Source organism: Mesoplodon bidens, assembly GCF_964165515.1.
Source record: "Mesoplodon bidens genome assembly, chromosome: 3".
In the NCBI taxonomy this organism is placed as follows: domain Eukaryota; kingdom Metazoa; phylum Chordata; class Mammalia; order Artiodactyla; family Ziphiidae; genus Mesoplodon; species Mesoplodon bidens.
The window spans coordinates 140,806,438-140,824,142 of record NC_138178.1 but is presented as its reverse complement, the minus strand read 5'-3'; the positions used below and the strand labels follow the sequence as shown (position 1 = coordinate 140,824,142).

General features: G+C 40.6%; 2 protein-coding genes across 12 annotated transcripts in view; both read right to left on the bottom strand.

Annotated features, from left to right (window-relative positions):
* SYNE2 (spectrin repeat containing nuclear envelope protein 2) overlaps positions 1–17,705 on the bottom strand; it is a 351,205-nt gene that overhangs the window by 301,280 nt on the left and 32,220 nt on the right. The window lies entirely within an intron of this gene.
* On the bottom strand, positions 13,669–14,853 carry LOC308613967 (ADP-ribosylation factor-like protein 2-binding protein; the record flags this gene model as incomplete). The annotated part of the gene is made up of 2 exons (XM_081228150.1): positions 14,415–14,853; positions 13,669–13,950 (listed from the first exon to the last, which is right to left on the bottom strand). Exons 1-2 carry the CDS (start codon positions 14,604–14,606, stop codon positions 13,669–13,671), a joined length of 474 nt encoding a protein of 157 aa, XP_081084276.1. The 5' UTR covers positions 14,607–14,853.

Here is a 17,705-nt window from a genome sequence, read left to right as displayed (position 1 = left end):
CGATGAACAACACAATAAGTGAAATTTAAAATACTCTAGAAGGGATTAATAGCAGAATAACTGAGGCAGAAAACGTATAAGTGACCTGGAAGATAAAATCGTGGAAATAACTACTGCAGAGCAGAATAAAGAAAAAAGAATGAAAAGAATTGAAAACAGTCTCAGAGACCTCTGGGACAACATTAAACGCACCAACATTCGAATTATAGGGGTCACAGAAGAAGAAGAGAAAAAGAAAGGGACTGAGAAAATACTTGAAGAGATTATAGTTGAAAACTTCCCTAATATGGGAAAGGAAATAGTTAATCAAGTCCAGGAAGCACAGAGAATCCCATACAGGATAAATCCAAGGAGAAACACGCCAAGACACATATTAATCAAACTATCAAAAATTAAATACAAAGGATACATATTAAAAGCAGCAAGGGAAAAACAACAAATAACACACAAGGGAATCCCCATAAAGTTAACAGCTGATCTTTCAACAGAAACTCTTCAAGCCAGAAGGGAGTGGCAGGACATACTTAAAGTGCTGAAGGAGAAAAACCTACAACCAAGATTAGTCTACCCAGCAAGGATCTCATTCAGATTTGATGGAGAAAGTAACACCTTTACAGACAAGCAAAAGCTGAGAGAGTTCAGCACCACCAAACCAGCTTTACAACAAATGCTAAAGGAACTTCTCTAGGCAAGAAACACAAGAGAAGGAAAAGACCTACAATAACAAACCCAAAAAATTAAGAAAATGGGAATAGGAACATACATATCGATAATTACCTTAAATGTAAATGGTTAAATGCTCCCACCAAAAGACAGACTGGGGCTTCCCTGGTGGCGCAGTGGTTGAGAGTCCGCCTGCCAATGCAGGGGACATGGGTTCGTGCCCCGGTCTGGGAAGATCCCACATGCCACGGAGCAGCTGGGCCCGTGAGCCATGGCCACTGAGCCTGCGCGTCCGGAGCCTGTGTTCCGCAACGGGAGAGGCCACAGCAGTGAGAGGCCCACGTACCACCAAAAAAAAAAAAAAAAAGACAAAGACTGGCTGAATGGATACAAAAACAAGACCCATATATGCTGTCTACAAGAGACCCACTTCAGACCTAGGGACACATACAGACTGAAAGTGAGGGGATGGAAAAAGATATATCATGCAAATGGAAATCAGAAGAAAGCTGGAGTAGCAATTCTCATATCAGAGAAAATAGACTTTAAAATAAAGACTATTAGAAGAGACAAAGAAGGACACTACATAATGATCAAGGGATCGATCCAAGAAGAACACATAACAATTGTAAATATTTATGCACCCAACACAGGAGCACCTCAGTACATAAGGCAAATACTAACAGCCATAAAAGGGGAAATCGACAGTAACACATTCATAGTAGGGCACTTTAACACCCCACTTTCACCAATGGACAGATCATGCAAAATGAAAATAAATAAGGAAACACAAGCTTTAAATTATACATTAAACAAGATGGACTTAATTGATATTTATAGGACATTCCGTTCAAAAACAACAGAATACTCATTTTTCTCAAGTGCTCATGGAACATTCTCCAGAATACATCATATCGTGGGTCACGAATCTAGCCTTGGTAAATTTAAGAAAATTGAAATCGTATCAAGTATCTTTTCTGACCACAACGCTATGAGACTAGATACCAATTACAGGAAAAGATCTGTAAAAAATACAAACACATGGAGGCTAAACAATACACTACTTAATAACGAAGTGATCACTGAACAAATCAAAGAGGAAATCAAAAATTACCTAGAAACAAATGACAATGGAGACACGATGACACGAAACCTATGGGATGCAGCAAAAGCTGTTCTAAGAGGGAAGTTTATAGCAATACAACCCTACCTTAAGAAACAGGAAACATCTCAAATAAACAAACTAAACTTGCACCTAAAGCAATTAGAGAAAGAAGAAAAAAAAAAACCCAAAGTTAGCAGAAGGAAAGAAATCATAAATATCAGATCAGAAATAAATGAAAAAGAAATGAAGGAAATGATAGCAAAGATCAATAAAACTAAAAGCTGGTTCTTTGAGAAGATAAACAAAATTGATAAACCACTAGCCAGACTCATCAGGAAAACAAGGGAGAAGACTCAAATCAGTAGAATTAGAAATGAAAAAGGAGAAGTAACAACTGACACTGCAGAAATACAAAGGATCATGAGAGATTACTACAAGCAACTCTATGCCAATAAAATGGACAACCTGAAAGAAATGGACACAGTCTTAGAAATGCACAACCTGCCAAGACTGAAGCAGGAAGAAATAGAAAATATGAACAGACCAATCACAAGCACTGAAATTGGAACTGTGATTAAAAATTTTCCAACAAACAAAAGCCCAGGACCAGATGGCTTCACAGGCGAATTCTATCAAACATTTAGAGAAGAACTAACACCTATCCTCAAACTCTTCCAAAATATAGCAGAGGGAGGAACACTCCCAAACTCATTCAATGAGGCCACCATCACCCTGATACCAAAAGCAGACAAAGATGTCACAAAGAAAGAAAACAGGCCAATATCACTGATGAACACAGATGCAAAAAGCCTCAACAAGTACTAGCAAACAGAATCCAACAGCACATTAAAAGGATCATATACCATGATCAAGTGGGGTTTATTCCAGGAATGCAAGGATTCTTCAATATACGCAAATCAATCAACATGATACACCATATTAACAAACTGAAGGAGAAAAACCATATGATCATCTCAATAGATGCAAAGAAAGCTTTTGACAAAATTCAACACCCATTTATGATAAAAACCCTGCAGAAAGTAGGCATAGAGGGAACTTTCCTCAACATAATAAAGGCCATATATGACAATCCCACAGCCAACATCATCCTTAATGGTGAAAAACTGAAACCATTTCCACTAAGATCAGGAACAAGACAAGGTTGCCCACTCTCACCATTCTTATTCAACATAGTTTTGGAAGTTCTAGCCCCAGCAATCAGAGAAGAAAAAGAAATAAAAGGAATCCAAATTGGAAAAGAAGAAGTAAAGCTGTCACTCTTTGCAGATGACATGATACTATACAGAGAGAATCCTAAAGATGCTACCAGAAAAGTACTAGAGCTAATCAATGAATTTGGTAAAGTAGCAAGATAAAAAATTAATGCACAGAAATCTCTGGCTTTCTTATACACTAATGATGAAAAATCTGTAAGTGAAATTAAGAAAACACTCCCATTTACCATTGCAACAAAAAGAATAAAATATCTAGGAATAAACCTACCTACAGAGACAAAAGACCTGTATGAAGAAAATTATAAGACATTGATAAAAGAAATTAAAGATGATACAAATAGATGGAGAGACATACCATGTTCTTGGAATGGAAGAATCAACATTGCGAAAATGACTCTACTACCCAAAGCAATCTACAGATTCAATGCAATCCGTATCAAACTACCACTGGTATTTTTCACAGAACTAGAACAAAAAATTTCACAATTTGTATGGAAACACAAAAGACCCTGAATAGCCAAAGCAATCGAGAACGAAAAATGGAGCTGGAGGAATCAGGCTTCCTGGCTTCAGACTCTACTACAAAGCTACAGTAATCAAGACAGTATGGTACTGGCACAAAAACAGAAATATGGAGAAAAGACAGCCTCTTCAATAAGTGGTGCTGGTAAAACTGGACAGGTACATGTAAAAGTATGAAATTAGAACACTCCCTAACACCATACACAAAAATAAACTCAAAATGGATTAAAGACCTAAATGTAAGGCCAGACACCATAAAACTCTTAGAGGAAAACATAGGCAGAACACTCTATGACATAAATCACAGCAAGATCCTTTTTGACCTACCTCCTAGAGAAATGGAAATAAAAACAAAAATAAGCAAATGGGACCTAATGAAACTTAAAAGCTTTTGCATAGCAAAGGAAACCATACACAAGACCAAAAGACAACCCTCAGAATAGGAGAAAATATTTGCAAATGAAGCAACTGACAAAGGATTAATCTCCAAAATTTACAAGCAGCTCATGCAGCTCAATAACAAAAAAACAAACAACCCAATCCAAAAATGGGCAGAAGACCTAAATAGACATTTTTCCAAAGATATACAGGTTGCCAACAAACACATGAAAGAATGCTCAACATCATTAATCATTAGAGAAATGCAAATCAAAACTACAATGAGATATTATCTCACACCGGTCAGAATGGCCATCATCAAAAAATCGAGAAACAGTAAATGCTGGAGAGGGTGTGGAGAAAAGGGAACACTCTTGCATTGCTGGTGGGAATGTAAATTGATACAGCCACTATGGAGAAGAGTATGGAGGTTCCTTAGAAAACTACAAATAGAACTACCATACGACCCAGCAATCCCACTACTGGGCATATACCCTGAGAAAACCATAATTCAAAAAGAGTCATGTACCAAAATGTTCATTGCAGCTCTATTTACAATAGCCAGGAGATGGAAGCAACCTAAGTGTCCATTATCGGATGAATGGATAAAGAAGATGTGGCACATATATACAATGGAATATTACTCAGCCATAAAAAGAAATGAAATTGAATTATTTGTAGTGAGGTGGATGGACCTAGAGTGTGTCATACAGAGTGAAGTAAGTCAGAAAGAGAAAAAGAAATACCGTATGCTAACACATATATATGGAATCTAAGAAAAAAAAAACGGTCATGAAGAACCTAGGGGTAAGACGGGAATAAAGACACAGACCTACTAGAGAATGGACTTGAGGATATGGAGAGGGGGAAGGGTAAGCTGTGACAAAGTGAGAGAGTGGCATGGACATATATACACTACCAAACGTAAAATAGCTAGTGGGAAGCAGCCGCATAGCACAGGGAGATCAGCTCGGTGCTTTGTGACCACCTAGAGTGGTGGGATAGGGAGGGTGGGAGGGAGGGAGACGCAAGAGGGAAGAGATACGGGAACATATGTATATGTATAACTGATTCACTTTGTTATAAAGCAGAAACTAACACATCATTGTAAAGCAATTATACTCCAATAAAGTTTTTAAAAAAAGAATACAAGAAGATTTTCTAGAGCTGAAGGATGAACATAAGAGCACAATGAGTGCCCAATACCCTTGGCAAAACACATGGTTACAAAATTTCAGAATAGCAAGAATAAAGAAACTCCCAGAGGACAAAAACCAAACCACACACCAAGGAACAAGAATTAGAATAGCATCAGACTTCTGTATTAGCCATACTGTACAACAGAAGACAGTAAGGAATATCTTTGAAGTTCTAGGAAAACAACATAAGAGCTAAAACTATAAAACTCTTAGAAAAAACACAGGACAAAAGCTTCATGACATTGGATTTGGCAATGATTTCTTGGATATAACTCCAAAAGCACAAGCAACAAAAGAATAAATAAATTGAACTACAATAAAACTTAAAATTTCTGTTCATCAAAGGACACATTCAACAGAGTGAAAGGCAACCCATGAAGTGGGAGAAAATATTTACAAATAATGTATCTGATAAGAAGTTAATATCCATAATACGTAAAGAACTCCCACAATTCAACAACAACAAAATAAACAACCCAGTTAAAAATGGGCACAGGACTTGAGCTCAGTACCATTAATCATAATGGAAATGCAAATCGAAACTACAGTGAGATACTACCTCAAACCCATTAAGATGGTCACTATCAAAAAAAAAACAGAAAATAATGTAGAGAATTTGGAAAACTTTCACACCATTGGCGGGAATGTAAAAATGGTACAGATGCTATGGAAAACACTATGGCAGTTCTTTAAAAATTAAAAATAGAATTACCATATGATGATCGAGCAATTCCACTTCTGGGTACATACACAAAAGAATTGAAAGCAGAGTCTCAAACAGATTATTATATACTCATATTCATAGTAGCATTATTCACAATAGCCAAAAGGTGGAAGCAACCCGAGTGTTCATCCATGGATGAATGGATAAACAAAATGTGGCATGTATATACAACAGAATATTATTCGGCTTTAAGAAAGAAGGAAATTCTGACACATAGTACAACATGGCTGCAACTTGAGGACACCATGCTTAGTGAAATAAGCCAGTCACAAAAAGACAAATACTGATGATTCCACTTACATGAGGTACCTACAGTATTCATATTCATAGATACATAAATAGAATGGTGGTTGCCAGGGGTGAGGGAGGGTATGTGGGACATTAATTGTTTTAATTAACTTTGAATTAAATTAACCCATTGTTTAATGAGTAGAGTTCAGTCTTGCAAGATGAAAAGAGTTCTGGAGATGGATGGTGGTAATGGTTGTTACACAACAATGTGAATGTACTTAATAGCACCAAACTTTACACTTAAAAATAGTTAAATTGGTAAATTTTATGTTATGTGTATTACTATAATTTTTTTAGAATGAGATAGAAAATTATTTTCAACCTATAGTCTATATTCAGCTAAAGTATCAATCAAGTGTTCGGGTAGAAAATAGCCATTTCTTGACATGCAAGTCTCCAAAAAATTTATGTCCTATGCTCCCACTCTTAGAAAGCTACTGGAAAAGTTACTCCAAAAAAATAAGACAGTAAAACAAGAAAGAGGATGGGAAGTATTCCAACAAAATTGAAAACTAAACTAAACATGAGAAAAATGGGGACTAGACATTGAACACAGGAAAACGAAAGGAGAAGTTGCCAGGATGACCGCCATGCAGCAGGTCGGAGCAGGAAAAAGTAGGGCTCTCGGAGAGAGGGCCAGGGTGGGAGCTGCGGGGAGGATGAAAGAGAAAGAGGGGATGTGAAGACAGGAAGAGGTGAGCAGATAGAATGAAGGAGCACACAGACTGGTGTCTGAGGGAAACTGAAGAACCATCACAGTGAGCGTACTTTGGATGTTAAGCTAGAAGAACTGGAGGCTGATGTCAGAGGGTATTTGAATTAGTGATTTTGAAGATGGTGTAGCTCCTGGCAAGACAAAGTTCCAATTTGGGGGTCTGAGAAACTTAAAAAAAAAAAAAAAAAAACCTCCTACCTCCATTCATTCCACAAAGAATTTGTGATTTGCACATGTTCACCATTCTTCTAAGTGGAAATGCTGAGAAGTTAGGGAGAGAAGGATGGAGGGAGCTCTCACCAGATGACCTCATTTTCCTCAGGAAAATAAGAAGTCAGATCATCTTTTAGGTGTGAGGAAGCTAGGGAAGGGTAGGGTCCTTGAGAAATGAAAGGTTCTTGGAACAGGTCCTAGTCGAGAACCTGAGCAAACCAAGCAGAAAGACATACAAGGAGTTGGAAGGCATTGAAGGTACACAAAGACTGGATCAGCACTGGCTGCAAATGGACCCAAACAGCATTTTGGGTGCAAGGATCTCCCAGGGTGACCCAGGATGTGACTGATGCTCAGGTAGGAGTAGCAACAGCTGGTGACTTAATAAATTTCTGCCAACTAAAAAATGTTCTAAAATTGCTCATGGACACAAGGACTTATGTTCAAGAATGTTCATGGAAGAACTATATATAGCAGAAAAAGTGGAAACAGTCGAATCCCATCAGTAGGAAAATGGATAAACTGTAGTTGAGTCATATGAGGGAAGACTATTCCACAGCTAAAATGAATGACCAGTATCAGCAAGGTTAAATATCAAAACTAAAATGTTCAGGGGTGGAGGACAGAGCAAGTCCAAAAGGATGGATACACTATGAAGTCATTTATGTACTTTATGTAAATTTTAAACACACACATACATATATGGTAAAAGAACAGAAACATGCTTGAGAGTGATACCCACAACTTCAGGGTAGAGGGCAAAGGAGTGGGAGGGCAGGACTTCAGCTCTATAGCTAATGTTTCATTCTTCTAAAAAGTTAACATCTAGGACTTCCCTGGTGGCACAGTGGTTAAGAATCCACCTGCCAATGCAGGGGACACGGGTTCGAGCCCTGGTCCGGGAAGATTCCACATGCCGTGGAGTAACTAAGCCCATGCACCACAACTACTGAGCCTGTGCTCTAGAGCCCGTGAGCCACAACTACTGAAGCCCACATGCCTAGAGCCCGTGCTCTGAAACAAGAGAAGCCACCGCAATGAGAAGCCCACGCACCGCAACGAAGAATAGCCCCCGCTCACCGCAACTGGAGAAAGCCTGCGTGCAGCAATGAAGACCCAACGCAGCCAAAAATAAATTAATTTTTTAAAAAAGTTAACATCCAAGTAGGATTACATTACAGATGTTAGAAATAGTCATCCTTTTTTTCCAGACCAAACTTCTAATTATTTTATTGAACAACACATTAAATGATTCTCTAAAACAGGTATCTTAACTGATTTCCTCTTCCCAGATCATTTTACATTTGCAGATTTTAAACTATTTTACCATCTGTTGACCCATTATGAATCAAAAGTTATTAATAAAGTTTATAGTAAGTGGCAAATATGATATTTAACAAAACATCATTAAGAAATTCCATTCTTAACATTTTTAAATTGTAATAGAATTCTACTTAGGTTAGAGAGGAGAGATGAAATGGTTGCAAGAACCCTAGACTTAAGAGTCGGAAGAATCTGGCCTTGGTCCCAGCTCTGCCACTGACCTCAAAGCCTTGGATAATCATCAGCCTCTGAAAGGTCCTGTTTCTTCATCTGTGAAATGATTTTGTCTGAGCCAACTCACACTTTCGGTTTCTTGCCAAAGAATCTAACCCGAAGTTCTCTGCTGTGCATTTAAAAGCACTGGATTACAAGAAATAATATTCCTGGAGGAACGCCTAAAAGACTGAATGTCCACCCATTCCTGGATGTGGTCTTTGGATCCTGTCCAGCCAACAGGGAGCTGTGAACCTGAATTTCATTGTTTTATCCCCCTAGAGAACTGCTTTTATTAAAATGTATTCTGGCATAATCCCATAAATCTTACCAAGCAGGATATTACAGGAAAGAGTCAAGAGAGACCTACCATTGTACTTCTTACACAGGAGTTCAGGAAGATAGTCTGTAAGCCACATAGTGTTCCATTTATGAGAACAAGCTGTGGAAAATTCTCAGGTCTCAGTACCAAGAAAAACTGTGATCCTGAGCATTTATTCTTTTAATCTAATGACCATGTTATTTTTATCAACAAAGTTTCCCTCTCTTTATTTTGGCTGGTATAGCCTGGATCTAGCAACTACAAATGACTTTATGGAAAACAAGGTGCTATCCCACCAGCTTTATTCATCTACTCATTTTTCCTTCGCTGCAATATCCTCATCTATTTTTCTATTCAACTGAATTTTATGTTTCTATGCAAACTAACTCAAAATTTCTCTACAATAAAGGAGGGTACAAATAAGTGAGTTAAACAAACTCGGACTTTCTGTAGGACAAGATGAGATAACACGTAGCATGCTGAAAATTACAAAATGAGATACAAATGCAAATTGTTCTCCATGGGTGAGAAAGAAAAATTTATTAGTGGAAGATGAAATTTATGTGCTTTCAGTAAGTAAGATTTTTTTTTTTTTTTTTTTGCAGTACGCAGGCCTCTCACTGTTGTGGCTTCTCCCATTGCAGAGCACAGGCTCCGGACGCACAGGCTTAGTGGCCATGGCTCACGGGCCCAGCCGCTCCGCGGCATGTGGGATCTTCCCGGACTGGGGCACAAACCCGTGTCTCCTGCATGGGCAGGCGGACTCTCAACTGCTGCGCCACCAGGGAAGCCTCAGTAAGTGAGATCTTTTTAATATTTTTCAATGTTAAGTCGCTTGAAGACATCCAGATTGCAGTTCTAAGCTCTAGGAAGAGATCTAATTTGTAGACAACACAGTGAAGCATCCCTAAAACACTATGAATGACTTTGTGACTTACTCTATCATTTCTGCCAGGTTCTGTTTGTTCCTGTCCCATCTTCTTGAACTAAGTGCATGTCCCCTGTAGCCTCATTCCCATGGAGACCCTGAATCAATGGGGAGTCTTGCCTGGAAGCAATGGATTAACAATGCCTCTAGTGGGAGGTAGAACAGGCAGAGGGCGGGTGAGGAAGTACTAAAGGGCATAAATTGGCTTGCTATTATTCATAAGAAAAATATATTCCTAAGAATTCTTTGCACTCAAGAATATATTTTTTCAATGATTATACTCTTGGTGAATATATTCTTACTCTGCTTCTCCCCCATGTCCCCACTCCCTGCCCATCAACCTCCTCTCTCTTGAAGATCAGCAGTCCAGGCTCTGCGGGGTGTTTTTCTCTCTCCCTGTCCAAGTCCCCTCCCATTACAACAGGGCAAACAAAAACTGAAGGCTCCATAAAATGCCAGCATATAAAAATGAAAAGAGGACACTTTAAACATCACCTACATCTTCAAAAAGTTGTTAAAACTATTGTATATGAATTGTTTACATTTTCCAAACAGTGAAAAGAAACAGGCAATTAGGTAGGTCCACTTGCCATTCAGGAAACTGGCTTTAGGTGGATTGGCCTTCTTCCCCAAGAAGTAGCTGTGTGACTAACAGATCACTTACTCTGGTCCTGACTCCAGGAATAACTTCAGCCCTGTGCCTAGCCAGACCAGCTAGGGCCCTGACTCCCATCGGTCACCTAATTCTTGTTAGCCTCTTCCCAGCATTTCACACTGGAGTAAACTGCAAGCATCCTAGGATCACAGTAGAGGCTGTAGGTCCTGAATGTCAACTTGAAATGCCCGCTAACATGGAGAAACCCAATCCTCACAAGTTCCACCACTGAGCCTACCTGTCCTTCTGGAGCAGATCCTTTGGCCCTGGGTCTTTTTGAGACTCTGGATTGCAAGCTCTGAGAAGGGACTATGTTTGGTTCACTGTTGTATCTTTATCATCTAGCACAGGATGTGGCACAGAGTAGGTACATAATAAATGTTTGAGAAAAGAGAAAAAGAGTGAACAAATGAACAAACTGGAGCAAAGTTATGGAGGACACTGTTTCTACAACTCTCAGTTGCCCTGTGGGAAGCCCTCCACTCAACTTTGTTTTTTCTTTTTTTTTAACCATTTAATACTAGGAAAATACTTCATTTCCTTGGAGACACAAGTTGGGTTTTTTTGTGGTTATTTCTATATTATTTCTGTTCCTGCTTTCCTTTCTGAAAATAAGAACCATATAATAAGTGTTCCTTTTTTCACCTTGGATGTCCAGAAACACAGAGCTAACTCTGAGGTCAAATCGTAGCAATTATGTCAGTCAAAGTTATGCCTGTTTTTCCCTGCCCTATGTCTCATTTTTTGTTTTTACTTTTTATTGACATATAATAGCTTTCTTATACATATTTGTTGCAGTCATCTTAAATCCTTTGTGAATAAAGGAATGAACAAATTAAAAAACTAAATAACCAAATAAGCAAGCAAACCATAACTCAGAAAGTATACACACACACACACACACACACACATACACACACTTTTTTTTTTTTGGCTGCATTGGGTCTTTGTTGCTGAACGTGGGCTTTCTCCAGTTGCAGCAAGAGAGGACTATTCTTCATTGTGGTGCGTGGGCTTCTCATTGCAGTGGCTTCTCTTGTTGCAGAGCATGGGCTCTAGGCTCTCAGGCTTCAGCAGTTGTGGCTCATGGGCTCTAGAGCACAGGCTCAGTAGTTGTGGCACACGGGCTTGCTCCACGACATGTGGGATCTTCCTGGACCAGGGATCGAACCCATGTCCCCTGCACTGGCATTTTTAACCACTGTGCCACCAGGGAAGTCCCAGAAAGTATATTTAACAAGGATGCTTTTTTCTTTTTTTTCCGCAAAACTCCTGAAATTTTACTCATGGGACAAAAGTATTTAATAAGCGCCACATTGGTACAGAAAAACACACAGCCTACAGCTAGCTCATCCTTTAAAACCAAAACAGCCAAGTGAAAAGTCAGTAGAGATTCTTATTTTTACTTGAATAAAATAAAAATAAAAACAACAACAAAAAAACAACTAAGGTACACATTGGGAATTGAACTACTATAGTTTTTCTTTCTAGAGATGTGACATCCATGTTTTCTGGTCAGTAATGTTCTATCAAACATTGTAGTAAACCAGTGTACTAAATCCAAGCAGGAAGATGACCAGTAAAGCTGTTTGTTATCTCCTACTGAGCTAGACCAGTGGAACACTATCTTGGTAGGATTATTTTGACAGCAAGAAGGAAGTGCAGAGCCCCTACCCCAACAGAAAACCTAAGGAGCTATTTTACATAGAAAGGGTTTTAAGCAAACCTGCACAAACACTAACATGCTCTAAGAAAAGGAAACCTTTTAGACTACTTCCAGCATACGTTCATTGGTGCCCAGTAAAATAGGAACACCAACACAGAAAGCATTTTTGCTTTCATAGCACCAACAGCTAAAAAGCACACAGCAGGGGCTTCCCTGGTGGCGCAGTGGTTGAGAGTCCGCCTGCCGATGCAGGGGACACGGGTTCGTGCCCTGGTCTGGGAGGATCCCACATGCCGCGGAGCGGCTGGGCCTGTGAGCCATGGCCGTTGAGCCTGCGCGTCCGGAGCCTGTGCCCCACAATGGGAGAGGCCACAATAGTGAGAGGCTCCCGTACCGCAAAAAAAAAAAAAAAAAAAAAAAAAAAAAAAAAAGCACACAGCATATAATACTTTGATCTTGAAGTGAGTAATCATGGAAGTTCCAAGATAATATCTACTAGGTTAGCCTGAGTATTCATCTATAAAAATATGTTTTGAAAAACACGTAAACGAGAGTTATAGAAACAATGGGACTACATCGGGACCAGTAGAAGACAGTGAAGTGATACAAGGACTGTACATGTAAGACTAGGAATTGATTTTCACAAGTACCTTTTAGGTAAAGGACAACTCTCTAAATTGATTCCAACAGCCAAGACTAACAGTAGGAGTTTCAGAAATCTCGGGATGGGCAGCTAGCTTGCGTTAAACTCTAGATAAACACTCCCAGTCGAAAAGCCCACTGAGGCTGCAGGACTGAAACTCTGACCCGTATAAAAAGCTGTGAGTGCACAGAAAGCCTGGTGGGACATGCAAGGCCTGCTGGCCCAAGAGAGTTGGTGATGGTGGGTTCTTCCAACATGGACACACCAACATGTATGCTGGGGAAGTGCCCCCCGGGTGGAATGCTGGACTTGGGCTTGATGCAGGAGCCAGACTCAGAAGCTCCTGAGAGAGATGTCTACTTAGGGGGGAGTACTAGGGTTACTGAAGACAAGAACGTGTCCCAGGAAGGTCAGGTCATTTTCTTCTGACCCATCGATACTTAACATTAAAGAAGAGTTGCAGAACAGAATCTGTCATTCCAAAATGTATTCTTCTGACATCATTAGCCAAGCCTCTCCCAGTCTACTGGGCTAGTGATGTCTAGAAAGATCCCATTACCTGGAGGTGGGACCTAGGGCCGCAGATGTTTTGTCATAATACTTTGATCTTGAAGTGAGTAATCATGGAGGTTCCAAGATTATATCCACTAGGTTAGCCTGAGTATTCATCTATAAAAATATGTTTTCAAAAACACGTAAACAAGAGTTATAGAAACAATGGGACTACATCGGGACCAGTAGAATACAGTGAAGTGATACAAGGACTGTACATGTAAGACTAGGAATTGATTTTCACAAGTACCTTTTAGGTAAAGGACAACTCTCTAAATTGATTCCAACAGCCAAGACTAGCTGTGATAGTAGGAGTCATAGTCATAGTCTAGCTGTCATAGAAGATGATTTGCACAATGAAGTCATCACTAAACCGCTGCTTAAGTCCAGTCCGCAGCCTTCTTCTTCTGCCCGACAGTCCAGAAATATTTCTTTGAAAGCCAGAAAATCTGTAAACGTGAGCAGCACGTCGAAAATGTCACCGGCCACTTCATCTTCATGGTGCTGTAGAGTTGTAGTGAAAGCCGCCATGTTAAATCCAGGAATCCACTCCAACAGCTGTTCTATATACTTTTCAACCAAAGAAATATATTCATTAAAAACAGGTGTGGGGGGCCTCCCTGGTGGCGCAGTGGTTGAGAGTCCGCCTGCCGATGCAGGGGATGCGGGTTCGTGCCCCGGTCTGGGAGGATCCCATATGCCGCGGAGCGGCTGGGCCCGTGAGCCATGGCCGCTGGGCCTGCGCGTCCGGAGCCTGTGCTCCGCAACGGGAGAGGCCACGGCAGTGAGAGGCCCACATACCGCAAAAAGAAAAAAAAAAAAAAAAAAACAGGTGTGGGGCCTCCCTGGTGGCGCAGTGGTTGAGAGTCCGCCTGCCGATGCAGGGGATACGGGTTCGTGCCCCGGTCTGGGAGGATCCCATATGCCGCGGAGCGGCTGGGCCCGTGAGCCATGGCCGCTGGGCCTGCGCATCCGGAGCCTGTGCTCCGCAACGGGAGAGGCCACAACAGTGAGAGGCCCGCATACCGCAAAAAAAAAAAAAAAAAAAAAAAAAAAAAAAAAAAAACAGGTGTGTAGGTGAGCTTATTCTCTTCTGTGTCTTCAAACTCCTGGTAGTACTTGTCCATGAAATTCCTCTGTAATAACTGGAACTCATCATCCATGGTAATGTCCTCTAAATATCCAACCACAGCATCAAATTCTGCATCAGAGGCAGAAGAGATGGACAGCGCAAAGCTCTCTTCCTCTAGGGCGTCCATCGCCGCCGCCGCTTCCACAGCGCGCAGGGGAGCGGGCCCGCCGGCCTTCTACCTCGCCCGAGGGCCGGGCGCAGCCTCCGCTCTGCTCCGCAGAGCCCCAACTTTCGTCGGGAAGGCCTCGCAGCCGAGGCCTCAGCCGCCTCACAGCCCAGCTGGGTAGTGCCTGCGCACGACGCCCCGGCCTCAGGCTCCCGGGCTGCTGCCACGCCTCCGACAAGGATGTTTTTTAATACACACACAAATAAAAATGAAAATAATTTTGAAATTCAGGTGTTCCCGAGTCACAGGGTATTTTTTAAAAGTTACAATTTCCTGGGCTTCCCTGGTGGCGCAGTGGTTGAGAGTCCGCCTGCCGATACAGGGGACACGGGTTCGTGCCCCAGTCCGGGAGGACCCCACGTGTCGCGGAACAGCTGGGCCCGTGAGCCATGGCCGTTGAGCCTGTGCGTCCGGAGCCTGTGCTCCGCAACGGGAGAGGCCACAGCAGTGAGAGGCCCACGTACCACAAAAAAAAAAAAAAAGAAAGAAAAAAAGAAAGTTACAATTTCCTCTTTGATATCTCCATTTGAACTGTTCCCCTTCCTTCCACTTTTTTTAAAAAATAAATTTATTTATTTTTTTATTTTTGGCTGTGTTGGGTCTTCGCTGCTGTGCACGGGCTTTCTCCAGCTGCAGCGAGTGGGGGCTACTCTTCGTTGCAGTGCTTGGGCTTCTCATTGCAGTGGCTTCTCATTGCGGAGCATGGGCTCTAGGCGCCCGGGCTTCAGTAGTTGCAGCACGCGGGCTCAGTAGTTGTGGCTCACGGGCTTAGTTGCTCCGCGGCATGTGGGATCTTCCCAGACCAGGGCTCGAACCCATGTCCCCTGCATTGGCAGGCGGATTCTCAACCACTGCGCCACCAGGGAAGCCCCTCCTTCCACTTTTGACAAGATTTTTTTTCTCCCCAAATGGCCAGAATCCTTGGCCACAAAAAAACTGAATTGCTCTTAAATGTCTTCCTAGACGTATTTTAAGGTAAAATGCCTATTTCTATTTATAATGATTTTTTCTCTTGGATTTTTAAGGCTTCAGAGGAGTTGTGGTCCCAAACTATTCTGGAGGAAAGAAGGGATGGAGAAGTTGGGGGAATTCTATTAAATTTACAAAGCTGAACTAGTCCTACTGAGCTGTGGCCAAAATGGTTGCATAGTCACTGGCAAAATTCTGAAATGACTGAAACGTTTGGGAAAATATGTGCAGGATCTCACTGTGATTATAACAGTATTTTTGTCAAGTGTTTCAAGTAACATAACTGTACGTGCGTTTTTACACATTTCTGTTGGGTAGCATTTCCCCACTGATCAAAGATTTGTTGTCTTCAAAATTCCAAACACTGGTATCTCCACAATATTTAAAATAAATATTTCCAAATTTGAAATGTTTGTGAGCAAATACAACAGCCAGAAATATGTTACCTGTTAAAATGAGAAGTTTGTTTCTGAAATATATTATTTATTTAGAAAAATATTTGCCAATTTTAGTGGCAGCTGCAGAAATGTTTTCACACTCAGAAATTAATTTGCTATTAAAAATGGGAAAAGGAAGAGTTATTTGCTTTTCCCATTTGGCCTGCACTACTACAACCAACCCAAATTACACACGTCTTCATCAACAGATGCACTAGCTGCTGCTTGGCCAGGTACCCATTCTTTCTCTTTAACTGTGTTCTTACAGAGGAAATAAACAAAATTAACCTTTTTCAGATAAGGGTCCATTTTGTCTTATAATGACCAAGTCCCACTACAGCCCTCAATCACACATATATGATTGCTAAGTTTCTTGCTTAACTTAGAAGTTTTCTGACCAAATTTTATTCTACTACTCAAGCTTAAGATAGATATTATACAAACATAACTAAATTCATGTAGAGTTGAGCGTTCTACATGAGACCATATTAATTCATCCATTTAACAAATATCCACTGAGTGCTTACTACTTGCCAGGCACTGTATCAGTTACTAAGGATGTAAAGATGAGTAAGTGGGAAAGGTTTTCCAGAGACAGGAACAGTGTGCTCAGGATGCATAACTGACAGCAGTCACTAATTGCCTAGGGGAATCTAAAAAAGCAAGGCTTGTCCTAACAGGCTTAATGGAAAAGGAGCAGTTTTTACCTTCCCACCCTCAAGACTTTCCTGGTAAAGCAGGTAGGACCTGGCAAATGTAGACTGGTAGATGAGGAAGCTGACCAGGACAAGTGAATCTAGTCAAATTACAAATCATTAATAAGTGCAAAAATAAGTTTGTTCCTCCAATCCACCACCACAACAGAGCCAAGCGTTAAGAAATGGATTAAATGGAAGAAAATATTTGCAAATAATGCAATCAACAAGGGATTAATCTCCAAAATATACAAACAACTCATACAACTCAACAACAACAACAAAAAACCCATAGAAAAATGGGCAGAAGACCTAAATAGACATTTCTCCAAAGAAGACATACAGATGGCCAAAAAACACATGAAAAGATGCTCAACATCGCTAATTATTAGAGAAATGCAAATCAAAATCACAATGAGGTATCACCTCACACCAGTCAGAATGGTCATCATCAAAAAGCCTACAAACGATAAATGCTGGAGAGGGTGTGGAGAAAAGGGAACCCTCTTGCACTTTGGTGGGAATGTAAATTGGTACAGCCACTATGGAGAACAGTACGGGGGTTCCTTAAGAAACTAAAAATAGAGCTACCATATGACCCAACAATCCCACTCCTGGGCATATATCTGGAGAAAACCATAATTCGAAAAGATACACACACCCCAATGTTCACTGCAGCACTATTTACAATAGCCGAGACATGGAAGCAACCTAAATGTCCATCGACAGAGGAATGGGTAAAGAATATGTGATACACATATACAATGTAATATTACTCAGCCATAAAAAAAGAATGAAATAATGCCATTTGCAGCAATACAGACGGACCTAGAGATTATCATACTAAATGAAGTAAATCAGACAAAGACAAACATCAAGTGATATCACTTATATGCGGAGTCAAAAAAAATGATACAAATGAATTTATTTCCAAAACAGAAACAGACTCACAGATTTAG